The 26,150-nt window shown below is 43.8% G+C and overlaps 1 protein-coding gene across 1 annotated transcript; it reads left to right on the top strand.

The window, feature by feature from the left end:
• Positions 1-26,150, top strand: LOC311038038 (uncharacterized protein; the record flags this gene model as incomplete). Its single annotated transcript, XM_084047333.1, has 4 exons — positions 1-67; positions 2,408-2,543; positions 23,944-24,143; positions 26,133-26,150. The coding sequence occupies exons 2-4, from the start codon at positions 2,408-2,410 to the stop codon at positions 26,148-26,150; spliced, it is 354 nt and encodes a 117-aa protein (XP_083903459.1). The 5' UTR covers positions 1-67.

Here is a 26,150-nt window from a genome sequence, read left to right as displayed (position 1 = left end):
TAGTAAAGAGGAGATAAACTCTAAGCGACTGTGTTCTACAAACTTTATTGAAATCTCCACTTTTCAGGTACAAAACGGGTATTTATTCTCTTGAATGGTTGAAGACATTGTTATGTGGTCTTGTTTGTGTTTTGATTAACATTATGACCGAATATTGGATAGTTTGGATGGAATTGTAATGTTAGCTAGCGGCTAGCTAACATGGGACGTCTAGTCGCCCTTACTGCCGCAAGAGTCTTAGATGCTATAATGCTAAGATAGCATTTATAGCATTTAGTTGTTGTTGTTGTGTGTGTGTGTGTGTGTGTGTGTGTGTGTGTGTGTGTGTGTGTGTGTGTGTGTGTGTGTGTGTGTGTGTGTGTGTGTGTGTGTGTGTGTGTGTGTGTGTGTGTGTGTGTGTGTGTGTGTGTGTGTGTTGCATTGTGTTAAAGGAAGAGTTCACCCAAGAAATGACTTAATTTCTATAGTTTACTTACCCCATGATGTGTTGTATACCATTGGTTCTCAAAGTGGGGTCCGGGGACCCCCAGGGGTCCTTGAGGGAGTTCTAGGGGGTCCCCAGCTAAATGATAGATTAGGCACCAAATGGACCCTTATGGGTCTGTAACTCTGAGAGTGTACAAATGGACCAAATGGGTCCATTTGGTTCCATTTGTACACTCTCAGAGTTAAATTGACATAGATTTTACATTATAAATTGCGGTCCAAGTGATAGAAATGCCATTAAATGGGGGTCTGTAGCCCTAATGTATGTCAAACTGGGGGTCTTTGAAATTAAAATGGTTGAGAATCACTGCTAGAGCCGTAAAAAATCTTCTCTTATGGGGGTCCCTGGCATATCTTTTGAAATGGGGGTCCGCGGGCTCATAAGTGTCAATTTGGGGGTCCTTGACATGAAAAAGTTTGAGAACCACTGTTGTATACAAGGATAATTTGGGTTTGTACATTTCATTATGGTGAATGAATCTAAAAACGAAGAAAATACTTAAATTGTGGCCAAGATTAACAGCATCAAAACGATATAAAACAAACTGGTTATAAACTCCAAAACAACTTGCTTGTGAAAATGTTCACCTATACCCACTGAGCATTTTTCGGGCTATTAGACGTCTAAAATACATCTGGGCTAGGCTAAAACGGGTTATAATTGGTCTAACAGTGAAAGTTTTTTAGCGGTCTAGGCTTAGCCTAGACGTTGATTAGCTGTTTTGTAAGCGTCTATATATTATAGCCGTTGAAATGACGTCTATAATATAGACGGTCTAAATATAGACGTTTAAAAAACAGCTAATCAACATCTAGGCTAAGCCTAGACTATTAAAAAACTTTCACTGTTAGACCAATTATAACCCTGTTTTAGACGGAGGTCTAATAGACGACTATGGCTCAGTGGGTGATTACATGACCAAAACTAGAAAAAGTGGTCCTAGGAGCACAGGTCTCCGCCAGGTCAGGTAGGTTATTGTGGGACAGCAATGTTCGGAATTCGCCAATCAGGATGGAATATTTAAAATAGGACGGATCCGTCTTGATCACTTGACTATAGAGATTTGTGTGATGTTTGGACACAATTAGGAGTAATGCAAAGAAAAAATCGGCCTCCTGGTGGTGCTATAATAGGGCAATGTTAAAAGGGTGGCATTTGTTCCTCAACCTAGTGCGAATGTGCATGCAAAGTCTCACCGCAATCGGACGCTGCGTTCATGATTTACAGCATTTTGTTCAAAACGGGCAAAATTAAGATATCAATCTTAACCTATCAGGATGGAATAGGAAAAATCAAACAGATCCGTCTTGATCACATGACTATAGATATCATTTGTACCGATTTGAAAATCTGAAGGCGTAATATAAAAAAATGTGTATTACATAAGTTGGCCTCCTGGTGGCGCTATAAAAGGCAGATTTGAAAATGCAGGGCAAAGGTTTTTCCTTGGCCTCTAGGGACTGTGCATACAAAGTTTTAGCGCCACCATGAGGCTGAGTTGGAATGTGCGTGCAAAATGTCACGGAAATCGCACACTTTGTTCTTGATTTGAGGCATTCAGTTCAAAGCGAAGCACTCCTGCAAACTTTGGAAGCCAATTTCAGCCAATAAGACTCAAAAAATAGTTTTGCACAAAGCGGCCTCCTGGTGGCGCTATAATAGGCCCATGTGAAAAATTTGGGGCAGAGGTTCTGCTCTGGCATCCAGGGAGTGTGTGTGCACAGTTTAGTTGTGATCAAGCCAACGGTGCCGGAGATTAGCTGTTCACAGCCGGAACCACACACACACGGACGGACAGGGTGCAAAACATAGTTTCGGCCATGCCTTTCGGCCTGGCGGAGACAATAAGGACACCAGGGTGAAAGTGGTTAAAGTTAGCTAAATTGAATAATTACTGTGTGTGTGTGTACTATAAAGCAGATGTCTACCAGTGATACCTACGACTCGGCAGCCCTGAGCGAAGACCTGAGGTCTTCTGCCCCCTGGAGGACTGCTGCCAGCATGCCTCCCATCTTCACCCTTGAGGATAACTACCGCACTGACACTGAGACAGGCTGTAAGTAACACAGACACACACACGCACGCACACACACACACTCACTGACTTGGTACCCATGGTACCCGCAGGTCCCAATGGAGATCTTACGGGCAGTATTTAAATACCTGCAGTCGGGAACAGGCGGTCAAAATAAAACCTGCGGGCCCCGCAAAATCTCCCCCCGTCACCCAATACACCAGATAAGCCTATAGAGTACCTGGAACATGTGTCATCATGCTTTACTTTAGCAAGATATGAATCTTATGGCTACATTCAGAGGGGAACGTAATTTCTCTTACTGTGTTGTGGAATCTCCCTCTCTCTCCTGTACGTTCTCACGCTGCGCACTATGCCCCATATGTCTGTCACAATATAACACATTGAGCCTCATTCACTAAGCTGTTCGTATATAGCATGTAAATAAAAGTATTAAAAGGGTTTGTAATTTCTATAAGTATAAACTATGTGTGATTAACAAAGTGCGTGGAAAGCCCTGATATGTGTGTATCACAGGTGTTCCTCATTTTCGTCTTAAAGTCAGAGGTGTGTTCATTCATTGGTCTTCATTTAAGACCATAAAATGGTTTAGTACTGTACTTAACCGGAAACATCTTATGTCAGACATAAAACGTCACCACTCCTCAAAATGGAAAGATCTTCAAGCTTACAACGCGGTTGGGACACACCCACTTGACAACTTGTAGATCAGCGCAAGCAAACATTATTAAATTAAATGGCAGATTGATTGATTGAATATTGTTATTAGTATTGATGCTTATCTCTTTGGAAGGAGTTAATGTTGCTCGTGGTCGCTGATGGAACTCAATTAACCAGGGAGTTCCTTTGCCTTTTATACCGTTGGCTGCGGCCCTGGTGTCGTTACGGTCAGGGACGCCGGCTTTTGTGCGTGGCCATGGGGGCTGAACTTGACCACCCCCCTCCCCCCTTTCCCCCCATCCCCTCCACCCACTGCGTCACGATTTATTTTGCTTAATTAATTCATTAAATGACCATAACATAACATTAACAACACTCATCCTCAAATGTTTTACTTAAAAAGTATCAATGCAATGTAGAGTACTTTTACTTTAGTACTCATTATACAATGTTTTCAATGTATACAAATCTTTTGAAAATAGCAGATCTACAAGTTCGCAATGCCTCAAATGTGATTTGTGAGTATTGTGAGCTTGTAGGTCTGCTATTTTCAAATAGCTGATATGGGCTGAAGTGGTTACTGTTTGTTTTGTAATAACTAGAAGCTCGCCCCCGCTACGCGGGGGCTCGCGTCTAGCCCGCGGCCACGCCCACGTAGCGCCCGCGGCCACTTGGCAGCGCATATAAGTGGCGTAGCGTCATGAGGGCCAGTGCGGTGAAGACCCTGTAGCGCGGATGATATGTGGCATAGAGGGGCAGATTGTAAATCTCCAGAGCAGAGGAAACATCTGTGGGCTACCATTGGTTCAGCCATGTGTGCGGTTGCCCTGCGGCCTCTCCTCCTCCACCAATGTGCAGTATTGAGAGCCCTGACCTCACAACATTTGGAGCGATGGGCACTGCACTCTGGTTGGTTAGGGTACACCTAGGGCCCAGGTAGAACCCAGTTAAAGCCTGCATGGGCAAACCCAGTTAGGCTAGTTGAGGCCCACCTAAGGGCCAGGTAGAAGCTACTTATAGCCCGCATGGGCATTGCAGTTAAGACCCACCTCGGCCCCACATAGAATTGCCTAGGTGGGGCCCACCTAAGGCCCAGGTGATGTTGTGTGTGTAACAGACATACCTGCAGTGTGTAGATCAATGTCCATATGAAAGTCAATGCCCAGCAGTGTTTTTTTTTTCTCCAGCAGAGTTTCTAGTGTCTCTATCTCTCTCTGGAAGAGGTTGCACATGAACTCTGCAGCCGCACTGAGGCGCTCCAACACAAAGACTCTGACATTAAGCTGCTTCACACAACAAACATCAGCACCACGCTGCTGTTTGTCCAAAAGACACAATATCTCCTCTCCCACCGACGTCATGTGTTCATTTATCGACAGCCGTACAGACTCCTTTTGACACATTTGACCTCGTTTATCCAGCTCTCACGGACTCTCCCCTAATACAGTGGTTCTCAACCTGTCGGTGGGGACCCCCCACAGGCCAATGTTAAAATGGTAGCACTTGTTCCTCAACATAGTGTGAATGTGCGTGCAAAGTTGACCGCAATCGGACGCTGCATTCATGATTTGCGGCATTTTGTGCAAACTTTAGATGTGAATCTTAGCCAATGGGGATGGAATATGAAAGATTAAACAGATCCGACTTGATCACATGACTATAGAGATCATGTGTACCGATTTGCGTGAAATTTAGATAAAATCGGAAGGAGTAATGTAAAGAAATATGTTTTACATAAGTCGGCCTCCTGGTGGCGCTATAAAAGGTAGATGTGAAAAATGCAGGGGAAAGGTTTTTCCTTGACCTCTAGAGAGTGCACATACAAAGTTTGACACAGATTGGTGCAGTTGTAGGTAAAAACACAAATCGGACTGTTATAGCGCCACCATGAGGCTGATTAGAAAAATCTCAAGTGGAATTTCTTCCTCGGCATGGTGGGAATGTGGGTGCAAAGTTGCACGGAAAGTGCATGCTGTGTTCATAATTTGAGGCATTTTGGTCAAAACGGAGCAGTCCTGCAAACTTTGGAAGCCATTTTTAGTCAATCAGGATGGAATATGAAAAATCTGAAAGACGTTTTTTTTTAAATGACTATAGAGATACTGTGTTTCGATTTGCGTGATGTTAGGACAAAATATGTAGGAGTACTGTGAGAAAATGTGTTTTGCAAAAAGCGGCCTCCTGGTGGCACTATAACAGGGCCATGTGAAAGGAATGGGGCAGAGGTTCTGAATTGGCATGCAGGGAGTGTGTGTGCACAGTTTCGCTGCGATCAAGGCAACGATGCGGGAGATTAGCTATCCACAGACGGACGGACAGGGTGTAAATCATACTCTCGCGCCATGCCTTTCGGCCTGGTGGAGACAATAAAAAAGCTAAAGTAAAGGGAAAGACCATTACTGCAACAAAAGTAGTCAACAAACTATACTGTAAAACATTGGCCACATTGTCAAATAATATAAGAAAGAGGCAAACATGTTGAAAATAGCCGATCTACAAGCGTACAACGCCTCTCAACGTGAGGCGTTGTGAGCTTGTAGATCTGCGACTTTCACAATATTGACTTGTGGAACGGAGTCAAACAAAATGGGGGGGTCTCCAGTTCAAATATGATTATTTGGGGGGGGGGGGGCGGTCCTGCCATTACGTTAGTTAGTGGAGTTACACCATCTACAATGGACTAACGGAGCAGCAATAATAACATTTACCACACAAACGTGCATTGTTGACAAAGTGATTGCATAGCCGCTGCAGGCATGACAACAACGTTAGCGTTAGCTACATGGCAACTATCACAGGGCCCTGTCTGTCGTCGCTGCGACTGACTCTGATGGCTACAGCCATAGATATATATAAACACTACGGTAAACTCTCTGCGATGCCATTGTCTGGAAACTGCTCTTAGCGTGACACGACCAATGAGAGTGAGCGCTTTCGTTGTTGCCAAGATACGGTGCATGGCACACGGCGTCTCTGCCCCATAGCTTGTAGATCTCTCACACGTGATTGGCGTAGGCTGCGTTGCCAGGTCTGACTTTTTGTATAAGCAATGGTTGGCGGATTTTTTGGCGCTTTTGGGATCGTTCGCACACACACACACACACACACACAGAGAGAGTACATGCGAAGTTAAATGAGCACATTCACCTGGCATGTGGCGCTTCTTTTGTTGGCTTTGTTGTGTACTCCTTTTTCTGCAAGGCATAATGACTGTGGTGGCTGTCCTTGCAGAATAGTGAAGTGAGTTTGTTGGTCCAGCCATGTCTTGCTCGCGTCCGTGTGTTTGTCGCTCTGTGTCTGTGTAACGCTCTGGCTGTGTCCCTCGTTGGCCCCATAGATATATGGTTGGCCCTTCCTCTGTCTCGTCAGCGCGACGTGGCAACGTACGTCACTGTTTCGCAGATGATGATTGGCAGGTGAGATTGACCACCCGGAAGGAAATTTGGAAAAATTTGGAGCAGACACTTTATGACACTTTATGATTATTTTAAAATGAGGCACATGTGAAGGTTGTAAATTAAGTAGAATTACTTATATACTTTTGCATGAGTGATTTTTGTAGCAAGTTGGGAGGGAAATGGAGCAGTGCTTTGGCCGTGAGTTGTTCCTTAGTGGTTGAGGTTCCAAAGGCGCACGGCTCTCTGATTGTATTGTTGGGATAATCAAAATCTACAAAGTAACTAGTAACTAAAGTTTTCAAATAATTGTAGTGGAGTAAAAGTACAATATTTGCCTCTGAGATGTAGTGGAGTAGAACAAGCAAGGTGATGCTAGCAGCCACACATCAAACTATACAGAGCAGGTTTACAAGGGCTTGATGGCTGGGTGGGGTTGTTAGATTCCTACATTCCTGCGCTATTGTTCTATAGGTGTTAACGGCCGGCGCATTGAATGCGTCTCTCTCGCGGCCGTCGCGGGCACCATTTGCGATATAGTCATGGAAATTAAATTGGGCCCCGATCTGAGGGGCTCATCAGTTGAGTGAGGGGGCTGTGAACCCGAGGCCCCCACGGAGTCTGCGCCCCTGATTACGGTGATGTCAGTCATATCCATATATGGAGTAGGCTATGTCAGTTATGTCCAAACATGGGACTATGATGTCAGTCCTGGATGTTTCGGTTAGCTCCATATATTGGGTTTCCAGGAGGGGTGCTCTGATGTCAGAGTTAGGTATGTTAGTTATCTCCATGTATAGAAGCCTAGGAGAGATTCTATGATGTCAGACTTGGGGAGGTAGATTGTCACCATCTATGGGGATCTCCATAAATAGGAAGGTTGGGATCGAATGGGTCACTATGGGTCGGGACTGAATTAGTCATTCATCCCCTTATATAGGTTTCTGGGCATCCTGCCATAGTCCACCTTGCGGTGGTATCCATCTATGGCTAATGCTGGCAAGTATGCCCTGAATGTTCTTTACAGCTGCCCCACGGATTTCCGGTGGAAATACATAAATATTCAAGAACACTTTCTGGCATACACCGCGAGTATTTGACTGTGACTCCATCTTCGTCTGCTCAGCATGTTTGACTCATACATTACTTGAGGTAGTGATGCGTCCCGCCACCCCATGAGGAGGACATTTGGATGAGGTTTCTTTCAAGGAGGTTAGATTATACATTCTTGATAACGCCTTCCATGTTCCCAAGGTCGCTTTACATGGGGTTTGTCCCGCCGCCCCATGAGGCTCTTAAGTTTTAAGATTCACATGTCTAGCTGTGGGCTTTACTTTGGCCTCTATGGTGTGGGCTTCCCTTTGGTCTCCATGGTTCTTGTACATCTTGAAGGACAGTAAGATGGATGAAAGGGCATTCTGAGCATTTCAGGAGGTAGAGCAGCCGCAACAGTGGCTCAGGAGGTAGAGCAGCAGTGGCTCAGGGGATTGCTATTCATTCGTTATTCAGAACAGTTTTGGCCTTGCACCTGTCGGAGGGTGACCGCCTGCCGATGTGTTAGGTCCGGCCGCCCCGTACAGGATCTGTGTAGTTCGGAAGGTGGTTCGAGGAAGTGGTATTATGGTATAGAGGTATCTGGGTGACTGTCGGGATCACGGTTGGTGCCTCCGGGTCGACCGGTGGTACCGTTACGGACTACATGGGACTATGATGTCAGTCCTGGACGTTTCGGTTAGCTCCATATATTGGGTTCCAGGAGGGGCTCTCTGATGTACAGTAATAGCTAAGTATGTTACTTATCTCCATGTATAGAAAGAAGCCTAGGAGAGATTCTATGATGTCAGACTTGGGGAGGTTGATTGTCACCATCTCTGGGCATATCCATATATAGGAAGGTTGGGATCGAATAGGTCACTAGGGGTCAGGACTGAATAAGTCATTCATACGCCTATATAGGTTTCTGGGCATCCTTGGTCCAACTTGCGGTGGTATCCATCTATGGCTAATGTTGGCAAGTATGCCCTGAATGTTCTTTACAGTTACCTTTGTTAAAATTGATTTTTTCATTGTGCGAATAAATAAATTTAAAAAATGACGGATTATACGTCAATGGCACTGAATGAGTTAAGGTCTAATCTTATCCTATCCTATCCTATCCTACTACTATAATTGACAAGGCCTCCAAAGTACGTCCGGGGTTGGTCAGCACCGGATCACTCCACTTGCCTCCAAACTTGCCACAGACTGTTGATCAGAGCTCTGGCTAATACTTAGGCTTCTTTCCCCACCTTGATCAGTGATCAGACTCTCAGCTTTTATTTTATTTTATTTTTTATATTTTTTATCCCACGATTTTGTAACCCACTTTTTTTCACCCAGTGCCAATTGCCTATGTAATCCTGGGCGCTACTCTCCCTCTGCCAGCCTAGGGAGAGCCCAAGCTGAAGCTCATGCCTCCTTCAATGCATGAGGAGCAAGCAGGCCGCTTCTTATCACCCGACAGGGGGAGGTTCCCTGGTTAGACGTAGCGCGTGGAAGGAACACGTTATTCCAACTAGTTCCTTTCCCCTCCATCAGGCGCCCTGGCTGACCAGGGGGAGGCAGTATAGTGACCAGGATTACTGCATGTTTTTGTGAGGGTATTAACTACCCTAGGAGACACGGGGAGAACATGCAAACGCCACACAGAAAGGCCCTTTCACCAACCCCGCCTAGGGTATGGCACTGATGACGCGGAGGAGAGAACACGCCCCCAGCGCCCACAGCGTCCCCGGCGGGAATTTAACCCAGGACCTTCTAGCTGTGAGGCGACAGTGCTACGACTGCGCCACCGTGCCCCCTGATTCCCTGATAGGCCAATCAGACCCTCAGCTTGACTTGGCAGGGCTTCGTATGATGTTTATGCCGGACTTCGCATGACGTGTGTGCAGAGAAGGCTTCGCTGACAGGCCAATCAGACCCTCAGCTTGACTGATTGAGCTTGACTTGAAAGGGGTTTGCATGACGTTTAACGCCGGACTTCGCATGACATGTGTGCAGAGAAGGCTTCCCTGATAGGCCAATCAGACCCTGAGCTTGACTGATTGATTCGCAGGGCTCCTCATAGCGTTTATGGTGGACTTCGCATGACATATGAGCTGTCCTGATTCATAAATATCTCTACCTCTACATTTTAGCCACAGCACCTTTCCTTCTTTTTGGCCACAGCATAATTTTGCCTGCAGCATCTTTTTGTCAAAGTTTACATTGAGCGTAATGATGATGGAACAACAGACTCTCAGCTTGACTGATTCCCTGATAGGCCAATCAGACCCTCAGCTTGACTGATTGATTGGCAGGGCTTTGCATAACGTTTATGCCGGACTTCGCATGACGTGTGTGCAGAAACGTGTGTGACGGGCCACCAAAGGCTTCCCTGATAGGCCAATCAGACCCTCAGCTTGACTTGATTGGCAGGGCCTCGCATAACGTTTATGCTGGACTTCGCATGACATGTGTGCAGAGCTATGACTAAGAGAGGTGAGGAGAGGGGGGGATAGGAGGGGAGAGGAGAGGGGGGAGAGGAGAGGAGAGGAGAGGGGGGAGAGGAGGGGAAGGGAGGAGATGTGAGGGCCACAAAGCGGACAGAGAAACTGTTTAACAGAGGTCTATATCAAAGTTCCCGAGGGGGAATTTTGTTGTCGGATAACAAGTAGGACGAAGGCTCTACACTACGTCCTACCGGTGGGGGCTCCTCACTGGCAGGAATGGAAAAAAACTGACATTACTTGATGGAACAATCTTTACCTTGACATGAAACGGGAAATTATAAACCAATCTATTCAGTGAAACTCATTATAGCCTACATATTTGTAACGTTTCTTTTATTAAATTAAGTTAAGGTAAGGTACACAAGAAATGTCACAAGACTCAGGGTTTCCGGCATCCATTCGCCGGGCCTGACATTTTGGGTGCAGCAACACAGACACACACAGACACACACACACACACCACCTGATTTGGATGCTATCAATGCATTGAATGGGAGATTATCACGTTTTATCAGACCATTGAATGGGCGAAGTAGGCAACCTACTACCTACCCCGTGATTTATCAGACCATTCATTGGGTGTTATCAAGACATACTGACCTACCGACGGAGATGACTTAAATAGTTCAGTTTTGGTTTTGGTTGTTTTGGTTTCGGACCATGACGGAGGCGCGCAGTCTCAGGCGAGCTGGAGCCCCGCGACGGACCACCGAGGGAGCTAAAGCGACCGAGTTGCCGTCCGGAGTGGTGCGACGCTCGCCTGAGCCTACTCAGCGCCGTTGGAGTTATGTACCGATAGGCACAGAATCGTAAATATTGTTGTGGGGACTGCTCCGCCTCCAAAGGTGGTCAGTAGCTCCTGATTGCGCCCAATGAATGGTCTGACAAATCGCGGGTTAGGTAGTAGGTCGCCTACTTCGCCCATTCAATGGTCTGATAAAACGTGATAATCTCCCATTCAATGCATTGATAGCATTCGAAGCCAGTGCACACACAGTTGAATTGACAGTTACTGCGCTCCCAGCAGTTACAAAAGTTACAAAACTACGACGCAGTTTATCTTCTGTCGCCGAGTCGTGGTGTTTGCAACATGATCTATCCAACGTTATCAAGTTTACGTTCGCCAAGCAACAATTGTGTGGAGAATGTGAGTGGAAATGGTTAATGTATGTTCCAATGTCAGCTGTCTTTAACGTATCTGTAACCTGTAGCCAAACCGAACCCAATAATAGTAACGTTAGCCGAGCTTGTAGCACGCGCGCGTGGGGGGTAGTGCATTACTGTTCTAACCCGGTGTTTAGACATTGGACATTGGTTCTGACTATAACCAAGTGTTGTCTTGTTAGGATGTTATGGGATCAGTGGTATTGGTTCTATACCAGGGGTCTTCAACGTTTTTCAGGCCAAGGACCCCTTAGCTGTCAGAGAGATGAAGCAGGGATCCCCCACTACAAATTGTATAACGTATTGCAGATTAAACTTTTTCATAGATTTCATCATAGATTTTCAATTCAATTCAATTTTATTAAAGTGTCAAATCACAACAAGTTGTCTCAAGACACTTTACATGTAGAGAAGAGACCCGACAATCCCACCCTGAACAAGCAATTTTTGCGACAGTGGCAACGAAAAACTCCCTCTTAACTGGAAGAAACGTCAGGCAGACCCTAGGTTCTAGGGCGGGGGCCTTCTGCCTCGACCGTGTCGGGGGAAAGAGGAGAGAGAGAGGGAGAGAGAGAGAGAGAGAGAGAGAGACAGAGACAGAGACAGAGACAGAGAGAGAGAGAGAGAGAGATACAGTGCAGGTAGTAACAGTAACAATAGTAGCACATATAATAGTGTAATATATGATATATATGATAGTATAATATAGTACAGCAATAATGTGTATGTAGTATATAATGGTATAATATAAGAATGTTAAGATAATATACAGTATATATAGTATAGTGGTATAGTGCAGTGTAGTAGAAATCCATGGTCGTGCTCCATGGAGAGGCCCGGTCCGCAGTCACAGTCTTGAGCCGCAGCTGGGGGTCCGTATTGACAGTCCATGGACCTGCGACGTGGGAAATAAAAGAAACTCCGGGGAGCGGGTCCCCGGTTGTAGAATTAGTGGCAGGCCTTACTAGAGCGTGAATCCGTACAGGGTTAATTACGATTGTACCATTGGGACACAAACCCACACAACCAAAGGGAGAACGAGAAGAGAGAGGACGAGAGGAGAGAGGGGGGGAGGGTGGGGAGGGGAGAGAGGATAACTATAGGGTGACTGAGTCTATACACTTCGGCTATAGGCTTTATCATAGAGAAAGGTTTTTAGTCTAGTCTTAAATATACAGAGTGTGTCTGCTTTGCGGACTGAGACTGGGAGAAGGTTCCACAGCTGAGGTGCCTGAAACTTAAATGCTCTGCCTCCTGTTCTAACTTTTTTGGGGTTTCCTGGAGCCGTAAGCATTTTTTCATACTGTGGGCGCAGTGGTGTTCTGGTTGGTTTATGGGGCTCGATGAGTTCTTTGAGATATATTGGTGCCTGTCCATTGAGAGCCTTGTATGTGAGGAGGAGAACTTTAAACTCGATTCTGTATTTAACCGGGAGCCAGTGCAAAGAGGCCAATGAAGGAGTGATATGATCTCTTCTTCTGGTTCCTGTCAGTATGCGCGCAGCGGCATTCTGGACAAGCTGCAGGCTATTTAGGGATTTATTTGGGCAGCCTGATAGTAAGGCGTTGCAATAGTCCAGCCTAGAAGTAACAAATGCGTGGACAAGTTTTTCTGCATCATTTTGGGACAGAATATGCCTAACTTTTGCAATATTACGCAGGTGAAAAAAGGCATTTCTTGAAATTTGTTTTATGTGGGACTGAAAGGACATGTCTTGGTCAAACGTGACTCCCAGAAACAGATTTTTACAGTGGCCCTGGAGGTCAAGGTAATACCATCTAGGGTAAAATTCTTATCGGCTAATTTATCTCTGAGGTGCTTAGGGCCAAGTACAATAACTTCAGTTTTGTCCGAGTTGAGGAGTAGGTAATTACGGGTCATCCAACTCTTGATGTCTATAAGACATGCTTGAAGTTTAGCCAGTTGATCCGTTTCATCTGGCTTCATTGATAGATATAATTGTGTATCATCTGCATAGCAATGGAAATTTATAGAGTGTTTCCTAATTATCTCACCTAGAGGAAGCATATATAGAGTAAATAGTATTGGTCCAAGTACAGAGCCTTGTGGGACTCCGTATTTAACCTTTTCGCGTAGTGAAGGTGTATCGTTAACGTTTACAAATTGAAATCTGTCAGACAGATAGGACTCAAACCAGTTCAATGCAGCACCCTTAATGCCAACCAGATGCTCAAGTCTCTGCAACAAAATATGGTGATCAATAGTATCAAATGCAGCACTGAGGTCCAACAGAACCAGTACAGAGAGAAGGTTATTATCGGATGCAATCAGGAGGTCATTTGTGACCTTCACCAATGCCGTCTCAGTGCTATGGTGTGCTCTGAATCCTGACTGAAAAGCTTCAAATAGCTTGTTGTTATGTAGAAAGTCACATAACTGCTTGGCGACTGCTTTCTCAAGGATTTTAGAGAGAAATGGGAGGTTCGATATAGGTCTATAGTTAACCAAAATGCCTGAGTCGAGAGTAGGCTTCTTGAGGAGGGGTTTGATGACAGCTACCTTAAAGGACTGTGGTACGTAGCCCGTCACCAGAGACATATTGATTATATCGAGTAGGGATGCACCAACCGGGGTCAGGACCTCTTTAAGCAATCTAGTTGGGACTGGATCCAAGAGACAGGTCGTTGGTTTGGAAGATGTGATCATTAAAGTGAATTCGGAGAGCTCGACCGGGGAGAAACTGTCCAAATATACACTGTGTCGTACAGCGACTTCTGGGGATATTACGTCGGAGGGCGGTCCGGTAGGGGCTGAGAGTAGTAGGTTGTCAATACTATCTCGGATAGTATTGATTTTACCATTGAAAAAAATCATGAAATCATTGCTGTTAAGGGATATAGGAATACGCGGATCAGTAGAGTCATGACTTTTTGTCAATTTGGCTAGAGTGTCAAAAAGGAACCTATGGTTGTTTTTGTTTTCCTCTATTAGAGAAGAATAATAGGTGGCTCTGGCATTGCAGAGAGCCTTCCTATATATTTTAAGGCTGTTTTGCCAGGCTATACAGGATTCTTTCTGTTTGGTTGAACGCCATATCCTTTCAAGCTTACGTGACGTTCGCTTGAGATTTTTAGTTCCAGAGTTATACCATGGGGCTAGCCTCTGTTGCTTTATTACCCTCTTTCTTAAAGGAGCAACAGAGTCAAGCGTTGTCTGAAGGGAGCCTGTGACATTATCAACAAGGTGATCGACCTGAGAGGGGCTATAAGTATAGAGATCTTCAATTGTGTTGGAATATACTGAGTTGATGGCTGATGGTATTGCTTCCTTAAATTTGCCCACAGCACTATCAGATAGATTTCTACCAAATACATTTTTGTCCAATGGTGAGTAATCAATTAATGTAAAATCAAAAGTTATTAAATAGTGGTCGGAGAGGTTCTCATTATATGGGAAGACTATAAGATGTTCAATTTCAATACCATAGACCAAAACAAGGTCGAGGGTATGGTTGAACTTGTGAGTAGGTTTATCTACACACTGAGAGAAACCGATAGACTCAATTAGCGTAATAAACGCTTTACTGAGGCTATCGGTTACTACATCCACGTGGACATTCATGTCGGCAGCCAAAATGATTCTATCAGAGTCTAGGACTAGGCGTGATAGAAACTCTGAGAATTCAGATAGAAATTCAGTGTAGGCCCCAGGAGGGCGATACACTGTAACAAATAATAGAGGCTGTAGTGATTTCCAGCTTGGGTGCGAAAGAGTGAGAACCAGACTTTCAAACGTTTTGTAAGTCAGCCTGGGTCTGGGGCTGATTATTAGGCTTGAGTTAAAAATGGCTGCAACTCCACCTCCAATCTGGCCGGTGTCTCGGGGAATATGGGCATTTGTGTGACTTGGTGGGGTGGCTGTATTTAGGGGGACGTATTCTTGCTCACCCAGCCATGTTTCGGTAAGACAAAGTAGATCAAGATGGTTGTCTGATATGATTTCATTTACCAATACACCTTTATAGCGTAGAGATCTAATGTTCAGGAGTCCACATTTAATATTTTTGTTTTGTGGCACTACTGCATTAATTTTGATTTGTGCCAGGTTTTTATGTACGGCTCCTCGAACCCCTGGTTTTACATGCCTAGGGGGTCGAGTAGTTTCAATTGTTCTGATTTGTAGGGTAGGTGGCTGCTCTGGTGGAAGCACAGAGGAGCGTGTAGGACTGCAACTCTGCTTCCTGGTCCCAACTCTGGGTGGTCATAGTTTATTGATAAACTCGTCTATATTTCTAGAGATGAGCGCCGCACCATCCCAAGTTGGATGTATGCAGTCTCTCCCCATCAGACCAGTTTTCCCCTCGAAAGTTTGCCAATGATTTATAAAGCCCACGTTATTATCTGGACACCACCTTGATAACCAGCGGTTGAATGAAGACATACGGCTGTACATCTCATCACCAATCATATTTGGCAGGGGACCAGAGAAAACTACGGAGTCCGACATTGTCTTTGCGTATGTGCACACAGACTCAATATTTATCTTTGTGATCTCTGATCTCTTACGTCGTGTGTCATTGCCACCGCAGTGGATTACAATTGTATCATAACGTTTATGTTTAATTTTAGCCAGCATTTTTAAATCTGATTCGATGTCGCCCGCTCTGGCCCCGGGGATGCATTTGACTATGGTCCCTGGTGTCACTAACTTCACGTTTCTCATTATAGAACTACCAATAACCAGAGTTTTATTCTCAGTGACACGCGGAGGGGGCGTGTCACAGAGTGGGGCTGACGTCTCACTGCTAAACTCAACGGGTGTAGCAGCGAGTGGGGAAAATCTGTTTGAAACGTGAAGTGGTTGGTGTCCCGTGTGCTTTTGTTTATTTCTACGCTTACGACCAGGAGCAGTCACCCAGCCGTCTTGGGTCGTAGGGTGCGTGTGGGGACTATGATCAGTCACGGTCGGTGACCGTGGCTGGTAATGTCCCCCTGTTCCCTGTTGCACGGGAGCAGAAGCTAGGCTAAAGTGAGCACCACTAGACATGGTTTCCTCTAGCCGCCAGAGCCTCTCCTCCAGCGCTGTAAACAAACTGCACTTGACACAAACATCCGTACATCCAATAAAGGCGTCGGAGCTGTAACTATGCATTTGACATACAGCACAGGAGCGAGGATGAGAGCGAGACGGGAACCCGGGGGGGAAGGAGGGGGGGAAGGAGAGAGAAGCCATCGCCCAGCAGCCCAAAGTAGCCGCTAAGCTAAAGCTAAAGCTAGGCTAACTGTGAAGCCAAACAGCCAACGGCAAAGTTAGTCCCTTAGCTAGACAGTCAGCCCAAGCAGCGATAAAGTCGCCACACAGTAGAGAGATAGGGTAGTAGTTAGCAGTGATAGTGTGTGTTCAAATCACAACAATACAATAATATCAACGTTAGCGTCTTGCGCAGCTAAACGATGTACGTCTCGCTAGCGTCGCAGACAGTATAGGAAATGACGTAACACGCTTACCGTCAGGGCTACGTCAGGGTTGCCAGGTTTCTGGCAACCCTGATAGCTTCATAGGCTTTTTTGACAGCACTATCATCAGTGATGTGTAAATTCATGATGTTTGTTTGTTTACACATTATATTTTCTATTAATATGTTGATTTTCAGAAATGTACCACCTAAACCCTCAACTTAGTACTTTGTAAACGTGACCTTTGGCTCTGTACTTGGTTCACTCTTTTTTTCCCTGTACACCAAATCTCTTTGCCAAAAATAGGGAGCTTGTAGATCTGCTATTTTCTGCAAATGTTCCCCTCAGAATAAGGATGCTAGGGTTCAAGTGGTTAATGTAAAATAAAATAAATCCTATCACACAAACATTTGGTGGCCCTCCTATTGTAAATCTAATGACCACCTTGGGGTCCCGGACCCCCTGTTGAAGACCCATGTTCTATAACCAGGTGTTGGCTGTGTACTGGGATCAGTGTGGGTTGGTTCATATTATAACCAGGTGTTTTGTTGAGTACTGGGATCAGTTGGTAGAAGAGGACATTGGTTCTATAACCAGGTGTTTAGTGTTAGGTTGTACTGGGATCAGTGTGGTAAAATCAAAATACCAAGTTTGCATGGAATGGAGTAGACTAAAAGATGTATTATTTGTGAACTGTTTTTGCTGACTGAAACTAAACTAAATACTGGACTTTTATGGTGGTATATGGTAAAACCAATGTACAATACAACATTCTCAGTATACTCGTGTCTAAATCATATTTTACCTTGTTCAAAATAAAAAGACTTTTAGCCATTTTGGCTTTTACATGTGCTATATGATTTTTCCATGTTAATTTGTCGTCCAATATAACACCAAGAAACCTAAATTCATACACTTTTTCGATGTTCCCGCTTTTTTTTTCAAATTTAATAATTTATTTTTATTAAACCACCTTTAAGTTTCACCATTTCATTTGTAATGCTCTCTGCTACCTTTCTTAAATTGTCCCCTGAACAAAATAAATTTGTGTCGTCTGCAAACAAAACAAACTGCATTATCTTTGATACTTCACAAATGTCATTAATATATAAAATAAAGAGTTTAGGTTCCAAAACCGATCCTTGTGGGACCCCGCATTCAATTCTCTTACATTCCGATGTATAGCCCTCCAACTGTACATATTGTTGCCTGTTATCAAGATAACTGATTAACCACTCTAATACTAAACCTCTCACACCATATTTATTCAATTTTGAAATCAATATAGTGTGATTAATTGTGTCGAAAGCCTTTTTTAAATCAATAAATACACCTATTATAGTATGTTTATATTCGTCTATTGCTGTTGTTATTTCATCAGTTATTTTCATAAGTGCCAACGCTGTGGACCAGTTATTTTCATAAGTGCCAACGCTGTGGACCGATTGGTTCTAAAACCATACTGACTCTCACTCAGCATGTTATTCTTTTCAATAAAATAATCTAATCTCTGTACATACAGCTTTTCAAGCACTTTTGAAAACTGGGAAAGCAATGAAACTGGTCTATAATTACAGGGTCCCCACGGTCATGAAATTCCTGGAAATATTTTGAAATAAAAATAAAAAAAATCCAGTACTGGAAAAGGTTTGAAATTGATCAAACATCATCAAAGGTCCTGGAATTTATCAAGGGTCCTGGAAAAATATCTGGCTATGCATAGTTTTTGGCTATTGATTTTGTTAAAACAAAACATTTTCATAAACATGAATAATATTACACGAAATATGTAACATAAGTAGTTTTTCGCCGAACGGGCTGTGTGACGGCAGCCTAATAATGTATGTCTCAAACTTTATTTTTGCTACGCTGCCTATCTTTGGGCATTCTACATAGGAGTAAGAGACACATTATTGCGCCGAATGATTGTTATATAGGCCTGGAAATTGGGCTAAATATTCTGGAAAAGTTTTGGAAATGTTTTGGAAATTCATTGTACCCAGGGGGCAAACCCCCCCTTTTTTTGGAAACCTGCATTTGCCCTGCCATCAAAGGTTGGCCACCAGAAATAATATCTATGACCCTCTAGGATCACAACCTATATGGACAACCCGGTCAATTTTTTGCTGGAAATCCAATATGGCCGCCTCAATATTGGCCCCTATCAGAAAATAGCTTTGGCGATAACTTTTGAACCAGATGGGCTAGAAATGCAAACTTGGTGTCTATTTCATGGTTTCAGAGCATGAGAAACTCAATGGAATACTTATCTTTATGATTAGGTGTGTCTGGACCTTTACTGTGCATATTTCCAAGATGGACGCCACCCAAAAATGAGTTTTACTATGACTTTTACAGTGACAGCTAACTGTTATGGCAAAAAGTCTGCTTTTTAAGCAATATGAACACATTTGGTCAGTTTGAGCTTTCATTTCTATGTTGTCAATATGGCTGCAGTCATAAATAATGTATGGTATTACATTTTTGCTCAGATTCTATCTATAGTTGTGGGGATGATTGCAGAGAAAAATCTGAGAAAAAGCCCACAATGTATCTTATGTATCATTTTAATAAACTAACTACAATATAAACAGACACATGCACACTCCAAGACTTGCCAAAAACTTCAACTTTAGGGCTATACAAATGAACATAGTGGTATGCATTCAAGTAACATAACAAAATATAGACTACTTAGTGACAAACAGAGTAAAAGCGGAGTTGAGGTTGCCTACTAGTGATGCGCGGGTTGACCCGTAACCCGCGGGACCCGCGGGTCAACCCGCGGCGCGGGTGGGTCAAGTCAGAATTTCGAGGCAATTATGCGTGCTGCGGGAGAGCGGGTCAGCCGCTCTCACACGCAAAAAAATAAATAAAAAAATCACATGCTCTTGTTTTGTCGTTATTCCTAATAAGAATAAGAATAATAACAATAAAACAGTTTTAATACACTTGGGGATTATTTTCTAACCATGATTTTACAGAATAAAAAAAAAATCGCGGGTCGCGGGGCGGGCTGAGCCATAGATTTATATATGGGTTCGCGGGGCGGGTTGAGGCGGGTTGGGTTCCGTCGCGGGGCGGGTCATGAAAAAACCCGACCCGCGCATCACTATTGCCTACAAAAGGTTCATTTTGACCTCTATGGTGCTGTCTTGCCTGCTTCTAGAGCCAATGATACTATGGTACAATGCTATTCACTGTCACTGTTGTCACGTGTTGCACTGATCCTGCTGCATCGTGTCTCCAGTCCCTGGCAACGGCATCCTAAGTAGCATGGAATTTCCAACCAACTGCAGTCCTCTGGGCAACCTTCCTGGAGATGTCAGATATTCTCCAAAGGTTTATCTACTACGATCGGGAAGGTGACTGGACAGGACATCTCTGTGAATCAGCAAGAATGATACCCTACCTCACTGCAGCAGGCCACTACAAGTACGGGCAACAATCTTTACCTCTGTTTTTGGCTGAGATGAAGAAACTACCAGAAACAGCCTCAGAGGTACATGAAGCACTGATGGCAGGTGTATTTGTTGGCAGACGAGCAGATGGCAGCCACAACAGTGTTGCTCTTGACATGCTACTGGAGCAGACCTATAATGCTGATGCCAAGGAAGCAAGCGGTCTGGATAGCATTACACTCAGCCCTGCTGCCCGGACAAAATGGGTCTACACAAAACTACTCACTGCAGCTGTCTCTGCAGAGCTCAAGTCTATGCTCCACCTCCACTCCTCCAACCCACACCATGAGTCTGGTCAGAGTCGTGTAACCCGGGATGCAGAGATGGTAGTCAAGGTCATGGCAGCAGTGGAGACTAACCCATTTACAGTGAGAACATCATCCATGATCAACATATCTACAGGACAGTGTGCTGATTCCACAGTCAAGGACGACTTGATGAGTGTGAAAGAACTGGGTCTGAAGGCACTGTGTGAATCACTGTCCAGTGATCAGAAGAAGACAAGCATAATGAAGCTTAACACTTTCCACACTCAAAACACAAAATCCAAAAAATCGAAGGGGAAAACCTCAGCACCTGGCAAGAGCAATGAAATTACTGCCCTCCTGCGCATGAGCCAAATCATAGCCAGTGGTGGAGAACTCAACCTTGTTGACTTTATAGGCAACCAGGAGTGCAGTGACTTCCCCCCCTTCCCTCTTTCAGGAAGATGGCAGGATGAGAACAGGTACCAAGGCAAGCCTTGTGAAGGTCCTGAAAGAGGAGACCAAAGTTGCATGCATCCCTGACCTGCCTACAGAAGACAGAAAAACAGCAGTAGTTATTGGTCCCATGTATGCCATACGCCATTGGTCGTTCCTGAAAGGTGAAGCATTTGGAACAATCGCTGAACGATACCAACGTCTGCTGTTGAATGATGTGCCTGCTGGCACAGAGATCATTCACTTCTGTTGTGACTTGTGACCGGTACAGTGGACCTAGTCTTAAGACAGCTGAGCAAGAACACAGATATGCTCGACCAAAACCTTCCAAAGAATATGAAGTCAGTATGCATTGCACAGCTCCAGATCCTCGGGAGTTTTTTGCTGTGTCAGCTAACAAGGCAAACCTATTGAGTTTCCTCTGTGACGAATGGTGTGAAAATGAGAAACTTAAGTCGGCCCTTGGTCCAACACATCTTTACCTGGGTGGGGGGTTTAAAGAAGAGACAATGAGTGTGGTGATCAAGGAGGGGTCTATTGAAGATTTCCCTGCACTAGAATCCACACAACAGGAGGCTGATACAAGAATAATACTCCACACCCTGTACAGTGTCCAGAATGACAAAGTTGACAGAGTTGTCATCCATGCCAATGACACAGACATCATCATCATGTGCCTTTACTATGAAGCAACCCATCTCAGATGCCTTCCAGAGCTGTGGGTGAGAACAGAGCAAAATTCATACCTTCCTATCCATCAAATGGTATCAGCACTGGGGCTCGCACAGTGTCGTGCCCTGCCCTTTATCCATAGTTTAAGTGGCAGAGATACCACCAGCTATCCCTTCTTCACTGGGAAGAAGGCATGGTTCAAGGCCAGCATGTGTCTGGATCTCCCTGCACTTGAGGAGTTTGGTGAAAACTCTTCTGATTCCTTCTCAGATGACGTCATCAATCAGACACGAGACCTCACAATTGCTGTATATACATCCAAAGCGGACCACCCGGAGGATTTTGACCTGAGTAAGCTTAGAGTGTACAAGTTCCTCAATAATAGATCAACCCTCTTAAAGCTGCTGCCCCCGACAGAGAATGCCTTTGACCTGCACCTGAGAAGAGCTGCTCTAGCAACCATAATAGATAAATGTGCACACATCGCCAAGCCGAATATTCCCTCTTTCGCAGAGTATGGATGGTCTCTCAGTGCTAGCAATGCAGTCCCCCTTGCATCTACATGCAGCTGTATCAAAGGCGGCCAGAAAAACTGTTCCTGTGCAAAGAAGGCAATTACATGCTACTTAGGATGCCGTTGCAAGGGACTGGAGACACGATGCAGCAGGATCAGTGCAACACGTGACAACAGTGACAGTGAATAGCATTGTGTACCATAGTATCATTGGCTTTAGAAGCAGGCAAGACAGCACCATAGGTCAAAATGAACCTTTTGTAGGCAACCTCAACTCCGCTTTTACTCTGTTTGTCACTGAGTAGTCTATATTTGGTTATGTTACTTGAATGCATACCACTATGTTAATTTGTATAGCCCTAAAGTTGAAGTTTTTGGCAAGTCTTGGAGTGTGCATGTGTCTGTTTATATTGTAGTTAGTTTATTAAAATGATACATAAGATACATTGTGGGATTTTTCTCAGATTTTTCTCTGCAATCATCCCCACAACTATAGATAGAATCTGAGCAAAAATGTAATACCATACATTATTTATGACTGCAGCCATATTGACAACATAGAAATGAAAGCTCAAACTGACCAAATGTGTTCATATTGCTTAAAAAGCAGACTTTTTGCCATAACAGTTAGCTGTCACTGTAAAAGTCATAGTAAAACTCATTTTCGGGTGGCGTCCATCTTGGAAATATGCAAAGTAAAGGTCCAGACACACCTAATCATAAAGATAAGTATTCCATTGAGTTTCTCATGCTCTGAAACCATGAAATAGACACCAAGTTTGCATTTCTAGCCCATCTGGTTCAAAAGTTATCGCCAAAGCTATTTTCTGATAGGGGCCAATATTGAGGCGGCCATATTGGATTTCCAGCAAAAAATTGACCGGGTTGTCCATATAGGTTGTGATCCTACTGGGTCATAGATATTATTTCTGGTGGCCAACCTTTGATGGCAGGGCAAATGCAGCACACCCCCCTTTGCCCCCTGGGTATTGCTAAAAATGTGTGGGGACCCTGTAATTAGTAAATTCATGTTTGTCTCCAGTCTTAAAAAGTGGAATGACCTTTGCAGTTTTCATCCTGTCTGGAAAAACTCAAGTACTAAAAGAATGATTACAGATATAACTAAAAGGTTTAATTATACAGTCAATGGTCTTTTTTCACACTGATCATATCTATCCCATCACTATCAGTTGATGTCTTGTTCTTTGATTTTGCTACAATAGATTTAATTTCATTTTCACTCACTTCTCCTAGATACATGGACTGCACATGCATGTGTGATTCAACGTATTGTGTACATTCAGTACACAACAGTCAGGTTTTTCTTGTTTCTGCCGTGAGGAGTCTGTGTGGCTAGTGGAATGCAAGGGAAGATTGCTGGCTCTGTGTAAGGTGACAGGCACCCAGGCATTATTTTTTTCATTTGCATCTTAAATGTTAATAAAGTATTCACATATATATTTGAATGTGGAATATTGGTACAGTTGCACGCGCATACACACACACACACACACACACACACACACACACACACACACACACACACACACACACACACACACACACACACACACACACACTTTCAAATGTTTTTTTGTGTGTTTTAAAAAGCAAAAATGTCAGATCTACAAGCTTAAAATGCTTGTAGATTGGCTATTTTTCTGAGACACTGTAGTAGGACATTCATTTACAAAAGAATAATAAAAAAGCATACAGAATTGAAATGTGGAGATGTGAGGTTTCTGCACAACAACTAATACATACTTTGTACACAAAGTGTCACTTAAAAATAAAACAGACAGTACAATGATCAATACAAAAAAAATAGAAGAATAATAAATATGATACAATCAGAATATACACTGATTTGTTCTCTGCTGATGTTACCTCCTCTCTCCTCCTTGTAGACCTCACAACCCTTCATGTGTGTAAAGAGGAGGTTTCCCCTGAACAGCAGGAGATGAGTCTCAGTCTGGTCCAGGTGAAACTAGAACCTCCACAGATTAAAGAGGAACAGCAGGAGATGAGTCCCAGTCTGGCCCAGGTGAAACTAGAACCTCCACAGATTAAAGAGGAACAGCAGGAGATACATCCCAGTCTGGCCCAGGTGAAACTAGAACCTCCACAGATTAAAGAGGTACAGGAGGAGGAGCTACTTCAAAGACCAGAGGAGGCTGCAGAGTCATTGTTGACATTACTAACAGTAAAAATTGAAGTTAACGATGAAAGCAGAGAGACGGAGCCTCTAGCCAGCACCTCAACTGAACACATGAAAACACAAGCTGATGTAGAGCACTGTGGAACATCAGAACCAACTGGTGATGACCAGCTCCTCTCTTCAAACAGTTCTGAATCTGACATGACTGAGGACAGTGTTGACTGGGATTCACACTGTTCTGAATCTGATACTGAAGACAGTGATGAGTGGGAGCCCAGTGGTGCTCAGTCTGTTTTAAACACACTGAAACCACACAAGACACAACGTGTGGAAGGACAAAGGTTGTCTTTGAGCAACAAGTTGTCTCAGAATATGAAATCGTCAAAACAAACACCATCCATGAGGAGTCAAACAGGAAAGAAAAACGTTTGTTGTACAGAGTGTGAAAAAGTATGTAGTTGCAAGGCTGATCTGAAAAAACACGTGATAATTCATACAAAGGAAAGACCATATGTTTGTTCGGTTTGTAGCAAAAGCTTTAACTATTCTGGAGATCTGAAAACACACATGAGGACTCATACAGGGGAGAAGCCCTTTGCTTGCTCAGTTTGTAGCAAAAACTTTGCCCGATCTGAAAATCTTAAAACACACATGAGGACACATACAGGTAACAAGCCATTTACTTGTTCATTCTGTAGCAAAAGCTTTAATCAATCCTCAAATCTGAAAACACACATGAAGACTCATACAAGGGATAAGCCATTTGCTTGTTCAGTTTGTAGCAAAGGTTTTAGCCATGCTCATAGTCTGAAAACACACATGATGATTCATTCAGGGAACAAGCCATTTGCTTGTTCAGTCTGTAGCAAAAGCTTTAATCAATCTTCAAATCTGAAAATACACATGAGGACTCATACAGGGGAAAAGCCATTTACTTGTTCAGTTTGTAAAAAAGGCTTTTGTGACCTGAAAACACACATGAGGACCCATACAGGGGAAAGGCCATTTGCTTGTTCAATTTGTAAAAAAGGCTTTAACCAATCTGGAGATCTGAAAATACACATGAGGACCCATACAGGTGACAAGCCATTTGTTTGTTCAGTCTGTAGCAAAAGCTTTATAACATCTTCAAATCGGACAGCTCACATGAGGACTCATACAGGGGAAAAGCCATTTGCTTGTTCAGTTTGTAAAAAAGGCTTGAACCAATCTGGAGATCTGAAAATACACACGAGGACGCATACAGTTGACAAGCCATTTGCTTGTTCAGTCTGTAGCAAAAGCTTTATTACATCTCAAAATCTGAAAACACACATGAGCAAGGCCTTTTCTTGTTCAGTTTGTAGCAAAAGTTTTAGCCATACTCATCATCTGAAAAGACACATGATGATTCATACAGGTAACAAGCCATTTGCTTGTTCAGTCTGTAGCAAAAGCTTTATTACATCTTCAAATCTGAAAACACACATGATGATTCATACAGGGAACAAGCCATTTGCTTGTTCGGTTTGTAGCAAAAGCTTTACCCGATCTGAACATCTGAAAAAACACATGAGGACTCATACAGGGGAAAAGCCATTTACTTGTTCAATTTGTAGTAAAAACTTTACCCGATCTGAACATCTGAAAACACACATGAGGACCCATACAGGGGAAAGGCCATTTACTTGTTCAGTTTGTAGCAAAGGTTTTAGCCATAATCAAGATCTGAAGGTTCACATGAAGACTCATACAGGGGAGAAGCCCTTTGCTTGCTCAGTTTGAAGAAAAAAACTAGAACCAATCTGAAAATCTGAAAAGATGCATGAGTACTCCCTTGCTTGTTCCGTATGAAACAAAAGCTTTAACCAATCTCAACATTTGAAAATACACCCATAGACCCCGCCCACTCTCTGAGTGGACTGCCTCTCTTGGTCTGGTGTTGTAATGTGATCCTAGGATTTAGTCGTCCATTGA

Source organism: Gymnoscopelus microlampas, assembly GCF_963454915.1.
Source record: "Gymnoscopelus microlampas genome assembly, chromosome: 21".
Classification (NCBI taxonomy): domain Eukaryota; kingdom Metazoa; phylum Chordata; class Actinopteri; order Myctophiformes; family Myctophidae; genus Gymnoscopelus; species Gymnoscopelus microlampas.
This window is presented reverse-complemented; position numbering and strand designations above follow the sequence as displayed.